Below are 23,070 nucleotides of genomic sequence, written 5' to 3'. Positions count from 1 at the left end.
GCTTCATGCTGGTAAGCTGAGCTTTTAGCCTGTTTGATATTTCATATTTTTTTAGATACAAGTACAATTATTCACTCATAGATTGTAGTGGAATTCTATGATATTAATGAAGTAATTTATGAGTTTTTGGTTATTCAAATGTCCATATAAAACCTAAAGAAAATTATTTTGTTTTGCATGCTCCACATGTGAAATTTCTTGAGGTATAGCAGGCTGTGATAAGCAGTAACTTGAGCACAAGGGTCATAACTAGAAGAGAAAATTGTTTGCTTTATTTCTTTATTTACTGTTTTATGATTTAAGAAATATAAGTGTAATGCCTTGTATGCAAATATTAATAATCTGTATATATATGTAATGTATTATAATTGAAACATGACTATTTTACAAAATACTAGTCCACTAAAACACAGACAAGGGAAGGCTAAAGCTTAGTTTTACATTAGATACGTAGTATGAATGCATGTGCACTGTATCAATGCAAGCTATGTAATGTTAAGTAGGCATAACTGGAAGGTCAATATAATAAAAAATAATATATATATATATATACTACGAGACTTAAGCTACTTACACGAAACATTTGTATTTTTGTATGTGATCATTCTAGCACGAATAAAGATTAAAGTTTAGTTTTATATTATTGGATACTGTAACATGAGTTCACATTGCATGTCATTGTGACTTCTGTTGTAGCTAGGCATGGCTGAAAGGTCAATATAATAAAACATTGATAAATCTATATAAATGTATAATGCAATGAGATGTATTTAGTCTAAACATGTTTTCATGTTATCTGTAGTCATTCTAGAATGAAAAAGGCATGATTTACATTTATTTCCTAATTTTATATGATGTTTATGATATTTGGCAAATTGGTTGAACCTGTACAGAGATTTATTGGTGAAACTAATGTAAAATATAATTTTTTTCATGAGAAATGTTTGATAAAACTCTGGACATCGTAAGGATTTTGCACGTGAAAGTTGAACATTTTATAATGCATAAAAGTATTTTTCATCTTAAAATGAAAATTTCATTGCATGTTGGATAGGCAACACAAAAAGTGATATTGTGTTTATTAACCCTTTGGTAGTGGGTTTGATATAATATGCTTGAGTTTGCACATTTTCACACACTAAGTAATTGCACTGTAACTTTTGATACAACATATTTGGTAGATGTTTAGTAAAGAATACAAGTATCTTGTACACAAAAAATCAGAATTTTAATGAAATATTTTTACTAATAATTTGTTTGGGAAAATATTGAGTCTGTTTAATTACTATTCTGAGTGCAAAGTGATTTCATGTTATGGTTAAAAAAGCTATTCTTATCCCCAAAATCTTGAATGTTACTTCTATGATCTCTAAAACCTCTTAAATACATTTTAAATGTTTTTCTTTCAGTAAGACTTTATTTTATTTTGTTTTTTCTATACACTGTCTATGTTACTTAACCAACCTCTTAACCATCATAAAAGAAAAATAGGAAATAAATATAAATTGTTTTTCGTTCTAGAATGATCACATATTATAACACAAAAATACAAATGTTTAGTGTAAGTAGCTTAAGTCTCATAGTAGTGTGTGTATATATATATATAATATTTTATTATATTGACCTTCCAGTTATGCCTACTTAACATTTCATAGCTTGCATTGATACAGTGCACATGCACTCATACTACGTATCCAATATAAAACTAAGCTTTAGCCTTCCATGTCTTGGCTCTGTTTCAGTGGACTAGTATTTTGTAATAATCACATTTCAGTTATATATTGTATATGTATATAGGTTATTACTATTCAGAAAAATTTATTAAACTTATTTTTCTTAAAATATAGAACAATAAATCAAAAGTAAAGCAAACAATTATCTTTTTTTCACTATGACCTTTAAAATCAGTTGCTGCTGGACATATGTTGCTAACCCTTTTAAAATTTTGCACTTGGAGAATATCAAACAAAAATGTTTTTATGTTTTATATACACAGTTGAATAACAAACAATCATAAATAACTATACTGATATCATAGAATTCCACTATAATTTATTAAGCTTACTAACTAAGATGCATTTAAATTTAAAAAAATAAATAAATTTAGCAGAGTGAAGACACAACCTTCCTTCTTGAAATCTTGGTTCGAAAAATGTGGTAACCTTTTCACAGATTAAAGTGGTTGAAGAAACCACTAGGGGGTATTCTAATCTAAGCTGTCAATTGGTTATTCACATCATATATTAAAATAAGTGTATATAAAGGACTATTTTCAAAATTTGAAAGAGGTGAATAGGGCAACTGTGTTTGGTGTAGTACGTAAGTAATATCTCAGCAAAATAAAAATATATAAAGTTCTTAGTTTATATTCTAAATTGATAATATTAGTAATATGAGTTCGTAATTTGTATAAAATTACAGACTTAGTATTTTGACATCACGAACATCTAAATTTAAACAGTGCTAAATTCAACATACAATGTGACTGACTAAAATCTGTATTTAAGTGTTTTTAATATTTACTTTTCAATTAAGAAATTAACCCATATATGATGTTAATGTTTGAATTATCTACAATTTGATTTCAAACTTGCTGACATAAATTCATAAAATGGTAGTTGAATAAAATTTTGAATGCAAGTCAACAATTGTGATGACGTGACCTTTGACCGGCTGTGAAAGGGTTAAAGCATTGTAACGTATACTGTTAATCTGCAAAACCAATCCTGAACTATGGTTACTAATTTAAAAGTATCAGCATGTAAACTATAACAAGCAAAAGATGGTTACTAGATGAGTCCAATGGACCAAGCCCAAAATAAACAACAGCTCTGCAACCAGGTAGATTTAATTAAAGTAAGACCTTAATCTTCTAATCAAGATGGGCTTTAAAATACAACAGTAGATGCTGTATGTATAAGTGCAGTGTATTGATTTATCATACATTAAGTTTATTTATCAACATAAAAGTGCTTTGTAATAGGAACATACCATTTTAGCTGTTGGGTAGAAATGGTATGTATTGATCAGTAGAACTGCAGATTAAACTTAATCTAAACCATTCATAGGACAAATTTTCAACCAATAAGTTGTTTACCACATATTGTGTTCCATGAACCTTTTTGCAATTCAAAAATTGAAATTTTAACAAAAATATATTATTACTATCATTTTAGTAATTTCTCACAGTAATGTAGTTTAGTAAAATTGGGGATATTATCATGCATCTTAAATACTACAAGAATACACAATAACTACTTTCTAGTGAAAAGTAAATGCCCACTTAACCACCAAGTCATGAAAAAATGGAAAATTATTGTTACTAAATCAGCATTTTGGTTCATGTTTTCATCAGAAACATTACACAAGTTGTAACAGTGGATCCTGACCAGTAAATAAATTTTAGATTTTTTTCATGTTAGTGGATGTTTATATCATTGCTATGAACTATACAAGTAATCATTAATTGCATTTTAAGCTTCAAGACAAGGCCACTTTGTTGACAACAGAAAGGAAAAAGAGGGGAAAAACTGTTCCCGAGGAGTTGGCTAAAGCTGAGGATGTCCGAGGTTACAAAACGTTAGCATCTCATCCTGTAAGTTTATTTTTAATAACATGCTTTTCATATTTTAACTTTTGAACCTCTCTTCCCATGTGTGCCTTACTGTGCATGTCACAAAGTTTTAGTGACATATGTGCAAATTTTAATTAAACTACTTTTTGTTTATGTTATATCAATTAATATGGCATAAAATCATAGCTAATAATCCATATTTTAATATTTTATAAGTTCTAAGTCTTCAATTTTAAATGACAGTGTTTTAAAAAAAAAACTTAAGTTTCCCTGAATGTGAGAAATGTGACATGTTTTCTGTAGGCATTCCTTCTTCCCTATTTTATTCAACACCCTTCCAGTAATTACAAAATTTAATCAAATAGAAAATTGGATCCCTCTCGCCACACCTACCTGTTGCATCTTCTCTTTTAGGATTTGTTAATAGTTCTCTCTTACATTTAACCCCCTAATTACCAGGGCCATTTTGTCTTATCATAAGGGCAAAAACATATTTGTGAATTGAAATATTACACGGAACTTCTATTAAATTTAGGTTTTATTTTTCTAAACAGAAACGTAACATTAAATTATATTTCTTAATGAAGTTTAAAGACAAACTTAAAAACCAAAAATCCTAAAGTATGGGCCCAGCATGGTTAAGGCACTCAACTCATAATTCGAGGGTTGCGAGTTTGAATCTCCATCACACTGAACATGCTCGCCCTTTCAGCTATGGGGGTATTATAATGTGACAGTCAATCCCACTATTCGTTGGTAAAAGAATAGCCCAAGAGTTGGCAGTGAGTGATGATGTCTAGCTGCCTTCCCTCTAGTCTTACACTGTTAAATTAGGGATGGCTAGAGCAGATAGCCCTCATGTGACTTTGCGTGAAATTCAGAAACCAAAGCATGTAGTGAAACAGTGTTCTCTGGATTTTACAACATGAATTTGGGATGGTGCTTATTATAGTAACTACCCTTTATGTAGAAGTTGTATTTAGTGGCAGTCAAAGGTACTTTTTTTTTTTTTTATAACATTGTGTAATGTGTATGTATTACTAGTACCATGTAAGAATTTTATACTTTTCTTTCTATATTCTTACTATCTTTACTTTATAATTAGACCCATGCTTATGTTATTATTGCTTTGTAAATAAAACAGTCTAACTAATATATGAAAAGTTTATTCTGATATTTTGTAAAGGTTTTAAAACTCTGTGTACATGTGACAACAATAAAATCCATATATTGGTTGTCAAACAGATTAAACACATCTCAATAATAGAGGGGAGCCTGTGACATTCTTGCAGTTGGGTGTCAATACACTGAAAAGTTTAAGTTTTGAATTCCAATATAAATCTTGCATATAATGAGAGGAATGTGACCAAGAGAAAATTTTAAGTGCTGTAAAGGGATTTTCTTTGTAATTTACAGTGTCTTTATTCTTTGGTAATCTCTTTTAACAGGATGTATCATGTAACTTGGGTCAGGTAATGTTACTCAAACCATCTATGTGGTAAGCTATTATATATGTTCACAAGAAGTGGCAATTAGTTTTGTCTCTGTAGTGAAACAACAAACAAGGAGGACATGTTGAAATAAACTTGTTTGAAAGTTCAAAGAAATGATACTCAAGTACTGAGAAGCTTTCTTTTTATCATAATCTACAGTAATGTTTAAGTGCACCTGCACTGTACTAAACTAGAATGACCCCCAACAAGTGTGGTAGTTTATGGGAAATGTACAAAGTTCATGCTGTTAACATCATGTTTGTTTTGACACAGTAAACAGAAGTATGGTTGCAATGAAACAAACTTAAGTACAGATATAAAATTAAATTGAAATTATTTTTATATACATATAGAAACATGAAATCCTATTTAAAAATAAAAAATACTCGTATGTTGCTTAGATTTGCTTAGAAATATTATTTTCAGCCTTTTGTATTTCTTAACTCTAAGGAGGGAACATAAATATTAAAAAATAAAAATAGATAAAAATTTGCATTTTATGGATAAGTTTTTAAAGATTTGAAAATAATCTATTATACTAAAACATTAAAAGTAAGAAGCTCAAATCAGGAACAAATATAAGTATCATAATTCTATTAAATAAATACCATTTCCTAATGTAATTTTCCAATATGTTAAAGGTCGTAATGCAAAAACTAAATTTGTCAAACATAACAGGCTATATGTTTATTAAACTACATGCATATATGAAATTTCTTGGTTTAAGCTGGTTGATTGATTGCTTATAGAATGAGTACATTAACCAGCTAAACTACAAGTCATAATATTACTTTATTCATTTCTAAGGGCGAATTAGCCAGGGCTTATGAGTTACGTTTTGGGATACCACAATTAGAATTTCTTGTTTTTATATAGAAGTTATATACAGAATGTTAAATATAGATCAGGCTAGTTTATACGTCAGAATGTTTCTTACTGGGACAGTGTTAAGCCTTTGGATTTACAACACTAGAGTCAGAGGTTCGATGTGTCTTGGTGGACACAGCAGATAGCCCAGTATGACTTTGCTATAAAAAAACTTGTATGTCAGAAAGTTGTAGAAATTATTACTTTTTGTAGTTTAGCCATATTTTTTATTGGGCTGTTTCCAAACCTTGTATTCATTAAAGAACTTCAAAATAGCATGAAGTTTTAATGTTACTGTTGGTTAATAAAAAATTAATATGTACAGGTTGAGTTATAATTTGTTATCTTTCCTTACTTCAAATTAATTAATTTGTTGTTCTTTTTTGAGTTTCTTGTATGTGTAATAAAGTTTTGCTCCTTAGGGTTTGCACAGTGCCAGTATTCCTGGTATTCTTGCAATGGATGTATGTCCAACTGACACGAGTAAGATTCTGACTGGAGGAAATGACAAGAATGCCACAATTTTTAACAAGGATACAGAACAGATCATTGCTATTTTGAAAGGTCACACTCGAAAAGTGACCTCAGTAATTTATCACCCTGAAGAGGTAAGTCATTATCAAATGTTATTGTAATGGCCTTTAATAGGTACTTGCACGTATTAAACTTATTCATTCAAAATTCTGGGATATTTATTTGATACATATTAATGCAAATTACATTAATTTGCCAAGAAACATGCCAAGAAGAAACTATGAGAAGTCATTGGGAAAAAGTGATAAGGTATTCAAGCAGAGATTTATCAGCCAAAACCATTTTTAAACAGGTAGCAAAATAAGTAGACAAGCTAATACATTAGAAATAATTACCTACATGAATCCATATGAAAGCATAGAAATCTGTTCATTACCCTCATAAGGTAACAGAAACCACTTGCCTAAAATCATGACGATGAGATGTGTGTAAAAATGGGATACATACAAAAGACCTGTTTAATTGTTTTTGCAAAATAATTTATTAAGAAGAACGTTCATTTCATACTCTAGGAATGTTTAAGTGTCCTCTCCCATCCCCCAGAGCATATAAACAATTCTTGTGTGCATGCTGCTAATATTAACCATATAAACTAATTGTTGGTGTTATCTTAGTATTGAGTCATTTGATGTGGGATTTTTTAATTTTAGCACCACCTAAATTCATAGATTTTGTAAAATATCTGTCAACAATTCAACTTTTTATCATGTCAGTCTACTATAACTGAGATTTTAATTAGATATCATTTCTTTATGAATTAAACGTCTGCAAACTTACAACCCTAAAAATTGGGTTTTGATACCTGTGGTGGGCAGAGTACATATAGCCCATCATATAGCTTTATGCTTAACAACAACCAAACCAAATGGTAAAAATCTCTGGTTTTGAAACTTTTTTTTTTACAACAGCTGAAATGTGATATTGTTTTTGCATTTTTGATAAAATTATCTGTGCTTGAGCATTTTACAAACAAATGACTAGTTTTTATTATTTTCTGAATCACTTGGTAACATCTTAAAGAGTAACAAAACTGATATTTTACATTATTATTATAAGTATTGTATTTCTTTAAATATTTACAAAACTTTTGAATATTGTTTTTTACATCTGTTGAATTATATAATACTGAGATATGTATATTGAAGTTGTACATCTGTTGAATTATATAATACTGAGATATGTATATTGAAGTTGTACATCTGTTGAATTATATAATACTCAGATATGTATATTGAAGTTGAATGTTAATGTTCTTTATTCCAGGAAACTGTTATCACCACCTCTCCTGATGCAAGTATCCGGGTCTGGCATGTTCCAACTTCCCAGACAGTCCAGATGATACGTGCACATGAAGGTCCTGTGACAGGTTTGAGTCTTCATGCCACTGGTGACTATTTGCTGAGTACTTCCACAGATGAACATTGGGCCTTCTCTGATCTTAGGACAGGGCGGGTGCTTACTAAAGTTGGAGACACCAGTACACCACATGGTAGCTTATAGAAAATCTTTATTCTTTTTTAGTTTTTTTTCTTTGATCCTTTGTCATATTTTTTCTTTAGTTTCTCAACAATATTTATTCCACTTTTTATATTTAGAACATATTTATATCGTTTTGATTCATCAATTCCTTTTGATATATATATATATATATAACATTGTAACATAAATATCTGTTAAAACTTTTTATCTGGCAGCTTTAACATCAGCGCAGTTTCATCCTGATGGTTTGATATTTGGTACTGGTACTTCGGATTCGTTGATCAAGATATGGGATTTGAAGGAACGAACCAATGTTGCTAATTTTCCAGGACACTCTGGTCCAATTTCTGCCATCTCTTTTTCAGAAAATGGATATTACTTAGCTACATCAGCTGATGATTCTGTTATAAAACTGTGGGATTTGAGAAAGTTGAAGAACTTTAAAACTATCACACTTGATGAAGGCTATGAGGTGTGTATGAAAATTTGATGTTTAAAAAGCATCTTGAATTGTTCTGTGATGTGTTAACTTTTATAAGACAGCTAGAGAGGAGTGAAATTAAAAATGAATTTTTATAGAACACATTATTTACTTTACATCTTTTTCAACATAGTATCAATACTGTAGCAGCAAACAGAACCAGCTTTTTTAATTATTCAAACATTTATCACATTGTTTAGATAAAACATTCAGTTTCTTTAGGTACTTCCTAATGACTATTACTGGTTGTTCTTTTTTAGTCTTTGTTTCATTGATACTTAGCTTGCGATATACTTATTGTTATTTAATGTGTTTTTTGTATTTCATTGACTTGATCATGCTAAATTAATATTGGCAATATGAAGATATTTTATGTATTTTTAACTTTATCCTTACTCTGGAGAACTTAAAGTGATATATGTTATTACCTCCTTCATAGGGTGTTTCTTCCACATAAAGTAAGGGAATTGCTATATCTGTTAAATCCATACAGAATTCTTTTTAAGAATTTTAACTTGTGTCAAAACTCGTATTAACAGAAAGTTTGCATACAACACACAAAATTTCTGTCTGTGTGCAAAAAAGGAGACACCGTGTTTACCTTTTTTTTTTTCTTTACACCCGTGCCTTGGCTTGGTATAATGGGAATTCCAATGCTTCTGACAATTCAGTCAGTCATTTTTATTTCTTTGCTGTTTCTGCTGGTTTTATCATGTACTTGGTAAAAGTCTGTTTTGACATGGAGCCTATTACTGACATTTTTAATACTAATACTTTTAATACTAAGCATTTTTAATTCAAATGGATAAGCTAGATTTTTTACTAAAGTTAAAAGTTGTTTTATATAGTGATGTCTTATTAAAGAGGGGCTGAAAATAATAATGACAGGTCTCAGAAATGTGCTTTTATTAGTAATGAAAATGGTAACAAATTTGCTTTATGACTAAAATGTTTATACTAGTGGTTTATTAGTTAAACTTAATATGATATATGTAGTGAGTAACAGCTTACCAGTTCTCTAGATCTTTTTCCATTTTTCAGGTTAAAGACTTGTGCTTTGATCAGAGTGGGACTTACTTGGCCATAGCAGGAAGTGACATTAGGTAAGGAAAATCTATAAAATTTGCCTTAGTTAAACTTATATTTATTTTTAATTTTTTTCTTATTAATTTGACAAGATAACAAAGAATTTAATGAAAAATTAATATACCCTTGATATTAAATGGCCATTATGGTACAACATTCACCCTTTCATGTTGACTACACTATTTAAACTCCTTTCTGAGCAAGTCATGAAGTTTTACCGAGTTGCATTCGAAATTTAATTAAGCAACTTTACTGTCAGTGTATTATAATGAAATTAGCATTATCATATACATTATAGTTGAAAGCTTTATATAAGTTTGAATTCCTTTATTTTAAATGAAACCTATCTTTAAGTAAAAATTCTTAAACTTCAATTTTGTTCTCGTGTAATATTACACCCAAGCGATAGCAGATCTTAAGGTCTTGTCTGTATTACTTCAGTAGATCATGAACAGTATACACGCATGTCTAAACTGAATCTGCTCATACAATGCTGTTCATCTGTTTTCAATCCAACTTCATTCTGATTAACTAGGGTCCACAAAAAATACATTTGTGCACACTTTGGCAATAGCCACACCCACCTTTTTATTTGGACAAGTTATTTCAAGCATCATTTATATATTTGGTATGTTTATAACCATTAGAAAAAAGCTCATTTTAAATTACAATTTTCTAATTGTTATTTTTAAAACCGTTATGCAAAATTCAATATTAAGTCTGTCAAACAGCCAAAATAATGTTTGCTGATATTGTTGTCATTAATACTTAGATACATATTAATTAGTTAGATAGATTGAATTGTATTTAGATTTTGCTGTTATATTTTAGTTCACTGTATATTATTTATATTTTAAAGGTTTAACTGTTTCAGTACTGGCTCAGTCCTTGGGACTGATCTCATAACAGTTATGTGCTTATTATATTTCTCATGCTATAACTTTCAAAGTAGTAAGAGCATGTTCACAAAACTCTGCAGATTATCAGAAAACAGTACAAAGTTTTATTATGAAAAATATAAAAGTTGTTATTACATTTTTAATAGTCTTTAAGTAATGTTTTTCTCTGTTAACTATTAGACATGCAAAGGGATGTTGATTTTGAGATTAAAAATATATTTAGCATCAGAACATTTCCAAATTTCACATGTGAGATCTTTATAACATCTGGATAAGTATCAAATGCTTTTTGAGAAAACAATTTATATTTTATCCGTTATTTTCCTTGTAAAATATCTATATGGGTTTGGTATATTTGACTGATTTCGTAACCAACACAAAAATTGTGAAATTATTATAAATTATGCTTTTTTGTTTTTCATTTTAGAATGACTACAAACTAGAATGCAAAAACACAAATGTTTAGATTAAGTAGCTTAAATTTTAAGGTTATACATTTATATATATTTATTATTTTCTCTTGGCCTTTCAGCTGTGTTTGGCTAACATTAAAAAGGTTGCAATGAAGTGGTGCATTTGCTCTAATGTTGCCATATTCAAAAATATAAAACTGGCCTTTACAAAATGGCCTCTCTTGGTTGTGTTTTAAGGTATTTTGTGAAATATAGTTGCATTTCAGTTTTAATACATAACATGTGTATATACATTGTTACTATTTAAAATAAGTTCTTAAATTTCAGTTATTTTTCTTAAAACATAGAACAATAACTAAAGAATTATAGAAAATAATTATCTTTTTAGTTACAAACTCGTTTGCTGCTTGCTGTAGGTTGCTAAATGTTAACAGATTTTGAATGTAGAGAATGTGAAACAAAATAACTGGTTTAAAAAAAATAATTAGGTTTAATATATATATTTGAAATTACCAAAAACCAAATTACAGTATCATAGAATTTCAGTATAATTTAACAAATTTAGTAACTGTTGTATATTTGGCTATTACAAAATTTAGAAATTTCAAACTCACTATAGACTCACTTTACCAGTTTTGAATCTGCTATTAAAAGAGCTTCTTTCCCCAGTAAGTACTTTGTAAAGGCTTAGGGGACGACTTGGGGATATGCTGAGCTTCCAATGGGTTATTCTCGTGTCATTGACAGAAGTAGGTATACATAAGCATTTTCAAAAATGAAAAGAGGTGGATGGAGTTACTGTGTTTGATTCAGTACATGTAAAGATACTTCAGCAAATAGAAAAATAGCAGGTTCTTATTTTATGTTTTATCTTGGTAATATTGGTAATTTGAATTCCTAATTTGTAAGAAATTGAACACATTGTTTGGACATCACAGATACCTAATTCGGAGCAATTCTGCATTCAGCATACCATGTGACACACAAAAAGTTATATTTAAGTGTGTTTTTAATATATACCTTTAACCTTTAAATTAAGAAATCAAGTAATGTATAATACTAAAATTTGAATTATAACACTATGTGACACAAATTTTGTATCTGGATAGTATGTGTTATTTCTTAATTGCTTTTGTTGTAAAAGTACAGAAAATGGCTAGTGAGTAGTTTTTTGAGGTTCACGACTGCAATTTAAATCCCCCAAATATAGTCTCCCATCATGTTTTCGTTATATGCTCCTTGGTAGAGGCATTCAAAGTCCAGTATATATGGAAGTGCTCGCCTTGCTCCTGAGTATGCTCCCATGTTCTCCTTGAATTTGTGAAGATGAGCATCAAGGATATGGGCTTTCAGGGACATTCTGCAGCCCATTTTGCTGTAGTTCTTCACCATAGTCTCAACCAGTTCCACATAATTTTTGGCATTTTGATTGTCTAAGAAGTCCTGAACCACTGTAACAAAGCTGCCCCAAGCTTTTTCTTTCCTTTCTACTGAGTTTCTTCAGGAATTCTGTGCACTCCAGGATCTTCTTTATTTGTGGTCCAACGAAGACACCAGCTTTGACCTTTGCCTCAGACAGCTTAGGGAAGAAGTCTCAAAGGTACTTGAAGGCTGCAGACTCCTTATCAAGAGCTGTGGCAAATTGTTTCATAAGACCCAATTTTATATGCAATGGTGGGAACAACACCTTCTGGAGGTCCACTAGTGGCTCACACTTGACATTGTGCCTCCCCACAGAGAAGTCGGTTCGTTGTGACCAGTGCTTCCTGTTGTAGTGCACTGCGGTGTTCCTGCTGTCCCAAAGGCAAAGATAACAGGGAAACTTGGGAAAGCCTCCATGAGGACCCATCAGGAATGCCACCATTTTGAAGTCTTCAATAACCTCCAAGCCATACTCATCATACTTCAAAGCTTCTAGCAAGGTCTTGACGCTGTTATTATTCCTCTTTGAGGTGCATTGAATGACTCAGGGGAAGAGACGGATACTTATTCCTGTTGTGAAGCAGCATAGCTTTGAGCCTTCTGGATGAGCTATCAATGAAGAGGCGCCCTCGTTCAAGTTACAGTCAATTCCAGTTGCCTTGCACAAACCGGATACATTGTGGCAGAAACAGAGCCCATCTTGACAAGCAAAGGAAGAAGCTTGAAAAATGTCAGTGCTGCTTGCTCTGACCTGCGACTTGTATACCTTCATTCTTGAAAATTCTTGTAAGTTCAAGACAATTCTCTATCAGCTACTCAGCACTGAATCTACCTGGAATGTTCTGTAAAATGGGTAAATTTGAAAATTTCATTACCCAGGTCGCAAAAGCAAAGTTTGAATTGAAAAATAGGTATTTTCCATTTACTTTAGGCATAAGCAATTAGGATAATACTTTCTGCTGAGGAACAAGAAAAAGTAAAAATTTTGTTACATAGTGTAATCTACAATGTGATACTAATATAATTGACATAAATTATAAAATAGTAGTTCAATAAAAGTTTGAATGTGAGTCAACAAATGCAATGCCATGGCCTTTGATCCATGTGGATGGGGTTAATGATGTTTTTAATATAATCTAAATTTTGTATTTGTTTACGAGAGTCGTTGTATTATAAGAGTACAAAACATTTTGCCAAAGGCTTGCATATTTCTCCTAAATATATTGTAATATACCCCAAAGTCACCCATTGGCATGTGTTGTAAAGGACAATGAAAGAAAGTATAACATTAAGAAAAACATAAGTGAAAAGTTAAAGAAGTGAAATTATGAATTAAAGAAAAGAAGATATTTAAGCTTATTTGATGAAGAGTTAAAAGATATATACATATTTTTGCTTTTTTAACTTTAAAGATTTTATTTATGACAATAGCTACTGTTAGTGATATAATAGAAAAAATCAAACTATAAACATGTAAGTTTTTAAAAAAATTTGATATTCATTTATGAGGTTCAAGAGGATATGAAAATGAAACCTGTGAAATTGTAAAATAAAAAATGTATTTTTATATTTAACATGAAAAATAACTGCAATAAATAAATTTTAGTAGAGATAGAACAAAACATAAAAATTAAACATTTTATTCTGAAACTACATGCCCTTTGCAAAGTCTCTTTTAAAGCTTCAAACAACTTCATTCACTATTTTTAATTTTGGAACAAAATTTGATGATAGTTATTTAACAGTGTAAGTAGGTCAAAGGGGTTAAAGACTTTCAAAACATTGCTAGTCATTTCTTGCATTCAATCTTGGTGGCTTTGGGTCTTCTCATTGAATTGGTTTTTAGTCTTAAAATGGGCTGTTCAGTGACACTTTATATTCTATATCTTGTAAGAATTAGATACTAACTTTCACCTTGTGTTAATGAATAATAAAAAAAACATTTAGATATGGGCAGTATGATTTTAAATGTATTGGCTATTTTTGGCAATTGCCAGTTACCCTTTTATCTACATCCCTTATCTTAGAAAAAGAAGTGGAGTATGAAATACTGCATATGTGAAGTAGTTGCTCAACTTGCATTAGAAATGTGAAATGGTTATTTAATTCATAATAAAACTTTAACTCTATAAAACGTTTGAGTAAAATAAGATTTTACTGTTGTTAGTGCACAGTCCTCTATTCTTCCTCTGTTATTTGGCATCTCTCTTGGGGAGCCACTGTCAGTTGAGGCTATCTGTATTTTGTTTTTTTTTTTGAGAGATGGAGACATATATTCGGCCCAGGAATGTTTCTTCTAGGGGTTCTGAGGCTACTTTTCTTGATGATCCAGAACATTCTGGACCAATGATGTCAGTAGCTACTTAAGGTTCTAGCATCAGGGTTGATTCTTCCATTTACTTCACCCCCATTATCCTCTCAACCTGTGGTGTTTCCATTCCTGACTGATCAGGGGAGTGTGGATTTTCATTCTCAGGTTATCAGTTGAGATCAGGTCATAGGGGTGTTAGTGAGAGTTGATGCAGTTTTTCTTGGATTTTATTCCCATTTACATGTTGTGCCTGAAACAAAAGAAGGTTGACAAATGATGCTCATTATTTCATCTCAACCTACATTGGCATCCTTCATCAGGTCTGTGGATGACCAAGTTCAATGTTGCTAATGCATTTTTAGTTAATTTATTCTGCCACTATCTATGTTTTATGCACAGGGGTAACATTCTACTATTCAGGGATCTGTCTTTTAGCCTATCATCTACACCATATGTTTCATGCAGGATTATAAATGTTTTTCAACATGTTTCAAGCCTATGTAATGGGCATTCGTGATTGTACTTGTGTGGATAATTCTATGTCTTTTGGGGATGTGGGCATTCCTTGAATCTCTATAGTGATCATATTTATAGTGATGATATTGTGCTTAAAACTCTGTTATTAGGTATATGAAATCACCAAAATGTTTGTTTTTCATTCTAGAAATCTGTTTAATTTTGTGCTTTGTACTGAAACACATTTTTTTTCCTTCCTTCTAGACTTTATCTTTGCAAGCAGTGGGACAACTTGAAAATCTTCAGTGACCACACAGCCCTTGCTACAGGGGTTAGGTTTGGACGCCATGCCCACTTCATCGCTTCTGTCAGCATGGATCGTACACTTAAAGTCTATGGAATTTAATATTACATCATGTTGCATCTCAGTTATGTTTGATGGAGTGACCTATACTTTCCAAGCTGATTCACTCTGTACAAAACAGTTGTAAACAAATCTGTTTTCTTTGCCTAGTTTTTTGATGCCCTCAATGTACTTCATGATAAAAAGAAGCTCAGACTGTTTTATTAACAGAAAAAATGCCAACTTTTCTTTATGTTTCTCCAGTTTTACTTGTCAGGTTAAGCCGTCATAAGAACAGTCTTGTAACAGATCAAAACATGAAAATATTTTTGTGGAGATTACCTTTTAATACCAGTATTCCTTTTTTTTTAAATTTATTTTTAGTAAAATGGAAAAGTGTTGGGGTTAAAGAAAATGATTTATATCATTATAATGGAAATGCAAGATTTTTGTTTTTTAATTCAATGCTTTAATATTGTTCATTCTTTCTTCAGCATTGGTAAATATACAGTTTTCAAACCAGTTACAGGTTTGTAACTTTCTAATCTAGGATAGAAATATGAATGTTTTTCTTTTCTGTTATAAAATGAGGTTCTGCAAGTTTCTATGGAAACTATATATTATCATATGCATTAGCAAATGTATTTTAACTTACCCAAAGATATCCACCTTTTTCAGCACATTTGTTAATAAATACATTATTCTGAGGGTTTGTTAATGAATAGTCTAGATTAGAATATTTTAAATTCAGAAACTATAAATGCTTAAATGTAAGGTAGTTTATTTTAAATGTAGCCTTTCAGCTGCTTGTTTATTAAGAAGGCTAGTTTGTAAGGTAACTAGGCTTAATGAGTGTACATTTAGAACTGCTTTAGTTTTTTTTTTAATTTTTTCTGGATATTCTGAAATATTAAAACTTTTAGGTGTAACAGCATTATGAAACAGGAAGTAATTGATTTAAAGATATGTTTTGGAAGAAAAAACAACACTGCTCAGTTTTTGAGACTGGTAATTGTTATAAATTCTAACCAATCCTGGTCTCTTTTTTACAGAAGAGGAAATTGAAAGAGTTTTTTAAATACAAATCTTACCTCTGTAGATTGTTGTTGAAAAATATGATTTGTTTCAATGTCGGCCTTCTGGATATTAAAATTCTGTTTTATATATTTGTTTTAACCTGTTTTACTGGCCAACACAACCCTGTGTGAGGGGAAAAAAAAAGTAAAATATCATTTGTATTTGACGTTTGTCCTATAAAATAAAGACTTGTTTTGACAGGTACTTATTAGTTAACTTTATTTGATTTGAGGAAACTGGCACATCAATATTTGTGATACTCAAAGAAAAATACTTTTTAGTATTGTTTTAACAAAAGAATTAAACATTTAACTTTAACACAACTTAGTATTTTAACCACGTTAAGTTTGTATTAACTATAGATTGTGATGAAATACTATGATGAACATAATATGGTTGAAATACTATTATTATGCACACTTCTGTTTCTTGAAAATCCATAAGAGTCTAGATAAAGAATTTGATGTCACAAATTATAGTCCTAATACTAATGTTTTATGTCAAGTATAATTAATTACGGTTTGTTTGTTTTTTAAATAAGTACGACTCCATAACTGTTAATGCTTTAGATTTGTTTTTCAGTTAATAAATTGTAATGAAAGTAAGGCAACAATTATTGTTTAAAGTTTCTAAGGGATGAGTGAGGGTCATAAACCAAAAAGTTTGAGAACCCATACTTGAACCTAAAACAGTCATTTCAGCTATCACCTTCATAATCTTTAACATAACTAATGGTCAAAATTTGGCACAGATTAGTGCATATTAAATTAGTACACTGTTTTTACAAATGAAAGTTTTTTTATGAACAGTACTATTAACATCGTGATCAAATAAACTTTCTTTAGAAAGTACTTCTGTAATAATTTCTTTACTACAGATTTTTGTCTTAAAGGTACATAAAATTTCAACAATTTTGTATCTCGGGACGGCTGGTATGAGTATTAAAACTTTTACTAATAAAGCAGAAAAAATTTCGACTTCAGGTCATCTTTAGGTTAACATAAAGATACATTTTTTACTTCAAGTGGGTATCTTTGTCATCACGAATTTCAATAGTTTTGTTATGAACGATTCGCAATATTTAGAAAAATTGTAATTCTTACGCTCTAGTAGGCACTACAGTCACACGGGTTAGTTTCTTCTAGAATATAGCGTTAAATACAAGGAGATAATCGACTACTTACTGAATAAACATTATATTTTGAAATATTTATTACCACATCATTTCTTGAAACAATTAACGACTCAAAAGTAGATATATAATGATTTGACATTTTTCCACCGTCATATTTAACTCGATTATTGATGCCCCACTTTGTTGACACCGATCACCCATATTTTCCTCTACGTTAAGTTTTAATCATTCACTCATGCATCAAAAGACGAATAGGTTATTTAGTCCTCAAAAGTTTGTAGAGTTTTCCACTTTAATTCACCATACAGTAATCTAAATTAACTTAGCTCTGTGAATAATATTTCATAACGTGTAATTTATTATTCAATGTTGTACAGTAGATCCATTGTTTAATGGATTTCCTTTCTTTCTCATAAAAGGTTAAATTGAAAATATCTGTGACGTAGAAGCATAATGTATTTGTGATTGGCCGTACCCTCAACTGTGGTCTGCGGAATCATATGTCCAAGGCTCATCAATATGGTTTGGGTTAAAGAAGAAAGAAATACGTGCATGCGCGTTATGTGTTTACTCAGGTTTCAAGATTTCCTCATGGAGCTGTAGTGTTCACGTTTTTTTTTCTGTGTGGTTTTTCTCATAGAAAGATGCGTATGTGCGCACGCACGTAGATGAGTAATAATACAGGATTCCAAACCCTCAGGGTCCACTTAGTATGGGTGTAAAAATCACATTCCTCGGTTATTTCCTCTTGAACCTCTGATAGTCGCACATACAAAGAAACGCATATACCTTTGTATCTGTCTGTGATTTCTATTTGTAATATAAGGAATCATTTCCGTTTTAAGTGATTTTCGGTATCTTGCCTCCTTAAAAAAATACACATGCATGTGGATAAATAATAATACCCAGGTTTGTTTAAGTAAAATTGCTTAAAGCCAACAATGAAACCATGACACTTACATGTACGAAAATGTTGGTATTTTGTGAAGAACCTTTCAATAAACAGTTTTATTCTAAATCCATAAGTCTATCTAAAATTTTTACAAACAAGCTTTATTGCCTGATGACGTTATACACAATTAGTTGCTTTGATTAATTAATGTGTGTGGTAAAGAGCTTTATTAAGTATCTTAAACTGTTATATTGTTTTCCAAATAGTTTTCCATGATATTTTAAAACCATAGATATTATATTTACAATATGCTTCGATTATTAACCATAACTATTGCATTATTTTAAATCTATGTAATAACTAAAATCAATTTGAATTTCGTAATCTACACTTGTATAAATATGAGAAATTTGTTTTTCCGCAAACTACTCTGGGCTCTTTAAATGAACCTCAAACAAACGTGCTAGGATAATACATTGGATAGAGTGGCATGTGATGTAAACATAGACTTCACGATTAAATAATTTTCGGAGTACTAAGTTTATTTACTTCATCTGCAGGGTTACACCAGAAAAAAATACTTACTTGTCTTGTTTGTTTTTTGAATTTCGCACAAAGCTACTCGAGGGCTATCTGTTCTATCCGTCCCTAATTTTGCAGTTAAGACTAGAGGGAAGGCAACTAGTCATCACCACCCACCGCCAACTTTTGGGCTACTCTTTTACCAACGAATAGTGGGATTGACCGTCACATTGTAACGCCCCCACGGCTGAAAGGGCGAGCATGTTTGGCACGACGGGGATGCGAACCCGCAATCCTCGGATTACGAGTCGCATGCCTTACGCGCTTGGCCATGCCAGGCCTCAGTATAATGTAGCACATAATTATTCATACTTTTCTTTCAAGAAAGATTCATTTAGTCCTCTAGTCTACATGTTCCCAAACGTAGACCTCATTTGTGATGATCTGTTTATGAATTATTTCATAAGCTCTTCTATATTTATCTTGTCGACCTCATCTTTGTGTGTGTGACAAATTGCTACATGGTTGAGGCGGCACTGAGACATAGTTGACCTTAATCACGTCTTCAACCGTCTTAATGCAGAAAAGCTGCGTTCATATTCGCACCTGCATACTGGACATACAAGCAAAATTTTCATTAGAAGAAACACTTCACTAAACACCTGTTGGCTTGTTTCATGCATTTTACAGTAAGCATCCTTCGCACCTTTCAGAGATACCGCTTTTGTTGTTCCTTTGAACATGGGCAACTGAAACTCGAGCCGTTGTGCAGAGATTTCTGGATAGAAGTTTATAACCGAGTTGTCAATCTTGCCAGATGAGATCATGTTCTCAAGTGCCAGATATTGCCTCAAGTCATTGTTGTCTGCATTGGATCTAGTGGTCAAATGTTCTATGACTGTGTTCACAAATTCAAAATATTGGCTTCTGTAGTAATCTCTAGCTGTTGCAGAATGGTGTGCTGAGCCATCACCTGTGATCCTTCTGGGGCGTCTGCGAATGCGTGGTAGTTCAATAGGCACCAGATCTAGAAACGTTATCTTTTTCTCAGCTTCATCAAATATCTTATTGTAATTTTCCTCTCTTCGCAATACCCGCAATTGCTCAACTGTCATTGCAGATGCTTTAATCATGCCAGATACTGTCGCTGATTTTGCTTGGAATGCACGGTTTAGTTCCTCTAATGCAGCTAATGGTTGCTGAGCTATCAACAATCCTAAAACTGACAAAGGAATTGTCAAATCTGTCCAACAGACCCCGTGCTTTTACTGCTACATCTGATTTTTCATTTGTTAATTCAGACAAAGAATCAACAATGTCACTGTAGTGATCATTAGCACATGTAATTGTAGATAGGCGGCACAACCAGCGTGTTGGACACAGTGGGCGGATGTATTTAACTAGACCATTGTGGATGTCTGACAATACAATATTTTCAAAGATTGCCTTATATTTGCCTGACCTCTGAAGCAAGACACCAAGTTCGTGTACCCACGGGATAGAATCTCGAACACATTCACAAGCTTCAACTGCATGTTGCATTATTAAATTATCCTTGTGCAGGACAATTCCGCAGTGAAAAAACAAAGCTGACAGTTGCTTCTCTTTTATTTTTGCCTGGCATCTACTGTACGCACCACTCATGTTAGCGGCTCCATCATATATTTGTGCTCTTAATCCTGACAGTGGTAAATTGAGTCTAGTCAGTACATCAAGTATAGTCGAGGATATTGTTTCACTAGTTGTATTGGAAACACTGTCTAAACCAAGAAATGTCTCATGGACGTCAAGGTTTTCATCTACGTATCGTACACATATTGCTTCCTGTTCGGCATCTGTAACATATTGAGTGCCATCAACCATTAATGCAAAGATTTTACTTTGCTGCACTTAATGGCTGAACGTCTCCATTATTTCATTCTGAGCCTGGGGTGAAGTGAATGTGGTTTTCTTTGACAAGTAGGCCGTCAACTCAGGATCTTCCTCTTCCAGGAGCTTCATTAACTGCAGGAAGTTCCCCTCCGTATCAGTATGTCCACGTAATGCTAACTCTTGACGAAGTAAAAAACATAAACTTCTGAATATTTTGGCGAGACTTCTTTTGCATTCTTCCTGCTGCTTCTTTTATTCATCATGTAGTAACTTCAAGTGAACCTTCTGGAGATATAGCGAATCTGTGCTGAGAGGAGGATTGGTGTTCGTTGAATTTCTGTTTTGCCTTTTTCCAGTTGCAAAAACCGGTGGATATGAAGGTATACTCCACTGGCCTCTCCAATTTTCCTGTAAAAAGGCCTCTATTTTCCGCCTTGGCGCAATGAAAGCATATGACATTTTGAGTCTGATTGTCAAAGTGCAGCAATGAAAATTCATCAAACCACTTGTCCTGGAAGCTGATATTTTGAGATTTTGCTTTCTGTCGTGGTATTAGTTGTGCGTCTAGATCATATGGCTTTCCACACTGTATCTGTGGAGTGTCAGATTTTTCATTACTTCACAAACTTGTTTCATGACGTGCAATAGTTGCACAAGCATTTTCAGACTCATCCTCTGATGAACATGGTATTTCCTCTGTATGGCAAGTTTCTATTCCTTTGCTTGAGGTTGTTGGATTATCTGCATCTGCATTGTCACTTGTAGTACTAGTAACTGGCTTGCAGAATTGTCAATATCGGAATGTTTCAGACGCGTTCTTGTCATAATTGGAATCTGTTTCCCAGATGACTCAACAGGCAAAAATATAGTCTTTATTGAAAAATTCTAACGTACAACGAGCGAAGATAGAACAGAATGGAAGTAGGACTGGACTGTACAGTGTATTTAAATCGAACGTGCGAACCCCACAGTGACTACCGAGCCGACTGACCGCCTGGGCATCGCTGGGACAATAATGTGTGCTAGTTACAACAGAAGTAATTGCAAGTTTCTCGAAAAATACTTGAAGAATCACAAATATATTACATTCCTGTTAAAGCTCATCAAAAGGCAAACACGTTGTGATATAATGTCTATAAGCACGTCTATTAAATAAAAACACCTAAACAAAAACTAGCAATACAATTCGAGTGGAGGGTTCAGGCCGTTGAAATCGCTCCTTTTGTGTTTTAATTATACAAGAAAATTCAATATGTTTACTATCTATGATAACAGAATATATTGTTTTTTTTACCATAAAGCACCAGCACTTTATTAGAGGGCGGTGATAATGTGAAATTTCATGGATTAATGAGGGCCACAAACACAGGTCTAATAAGCCCTGTTGTAAAATCGAGGCTCAGACTAAAGGGAGCGGAGGAGGGTGATGTAGGGCGCGTCTGGATTCGAGCGACCCGAACTTGTCGTTAACTGTACACTAAACGTACACTATGGTCAGCGGGTTCGGCAGCTAAGGGGAGTAGGGCGTTCGACAATAAAACAGGCTAGACATGCATGAGAAGAAATGGCGTAGGAAAACCGCACAATATACACATAAGATTGATGCAGCTACAAGCTACAAATGGCCTGCCAGATCTAGATTACAGGAGTTTACACTTGGGAGTAATATTTTCGAATTTCATGCTCTGTTCAATCTGTTGTGATGACAATTTTACTTAATCTTACACTACGTACAAGACGTAGGTAGATTCTGTGATAGAGCTTGCCAGCCCTGCATGTATTCTTAGGCCTACTGACTGATACGAACTATCGCTTAGATCGAAAAGCTTAGAAGTACGCCTATATTAAAGATGTACATTTCGGTCACTGAAAAAGTCTACATCTAGGCCTAATTATGTAATTCGATTGGTAAGAACACGAGAATCACAAGAACAAACAAACAATTTGTAGGCCTGTGATGCAATAAAACAATTCAACAGACCAAACTGTAGGGGGGGATGATTGTATGCACCATACCCCCACCTAAATTGAAGGGGGTGTATCTCTTATCCCTCCCAGGATCTACGCCCCTGTTCTCTGGGCGTAGAGAGAGATAAATACAAATTTTCAGTTTTGCATTTTTCGGTTTTTGTGGGCGCTTTTCGCCACTACTTCGCCCTTTATAGATGGATTTTTATAACATATAGTATGAAGATTCATTGAGTCCATGGTGAG

At 32.3% G+C, this 23,070-nt stretch overlaps 1 protein-coding gene across 1 annotated transcript in view; it reads left to right on the top strand.

Annotated features, from left to right (window-relative positions):
- Prp19 (pre-mRNA processing factor 19) overlaps nt 1-16,639 on the top strand; it is a 39,858-nt gene extending 23,219 nt beyond the window's left edge. The window contains exons 8-13 of the mRNA XM_076489553.1: nt 3,479-3,595; nt 6,357-6,542; nt 7,732-7,957; nt 8,163-8,419; nt 9,470-9,531; nt 15,280-16,639. Of these exons, the coding sequence (XP_076345668.1) occupies nt 3,479-3,595; nt 6,357-6,542; nt 7,732-7,957; nt 8,163-8,419; nt 9,470-9,531; nt 15,280-15,421 (990 nt within the window). The 3' untranslated portion in view covers nt 15,422-16,639. The remainder of the gene's footprint in view (nt 1-3,478; nt 3,596-6,356; nt 6,543-7,731; nt 7,958-8,162; nt 8,420-9,469; nt 9,532-15,279) is intronic.
- Nucleotides 16,640-23,070: the final 6,431 nt, after the last annotated feature.

The sequence above is a fragment of the Tachypleus tridentatus genome, chromosome 2, assembly GCF_004210375.1.
Source record: "Tachypleus tridentatus isolate NWPU-2018 chromosome 2, ASM421037v1, whole genome shotgun sequence".
In the NCBI taxonomy this organism is placed as follows: Eukaryota; Metazoa; Arthropoda; class Merostomata; order Xiphosura; family Limulidae; genus Tachypleus; species Tachypleus tridentatus.
Note: the sequence above shows the minus strand (reverse complement) of the source record. Positions and strands in the feature narration are given on the sequence as shown.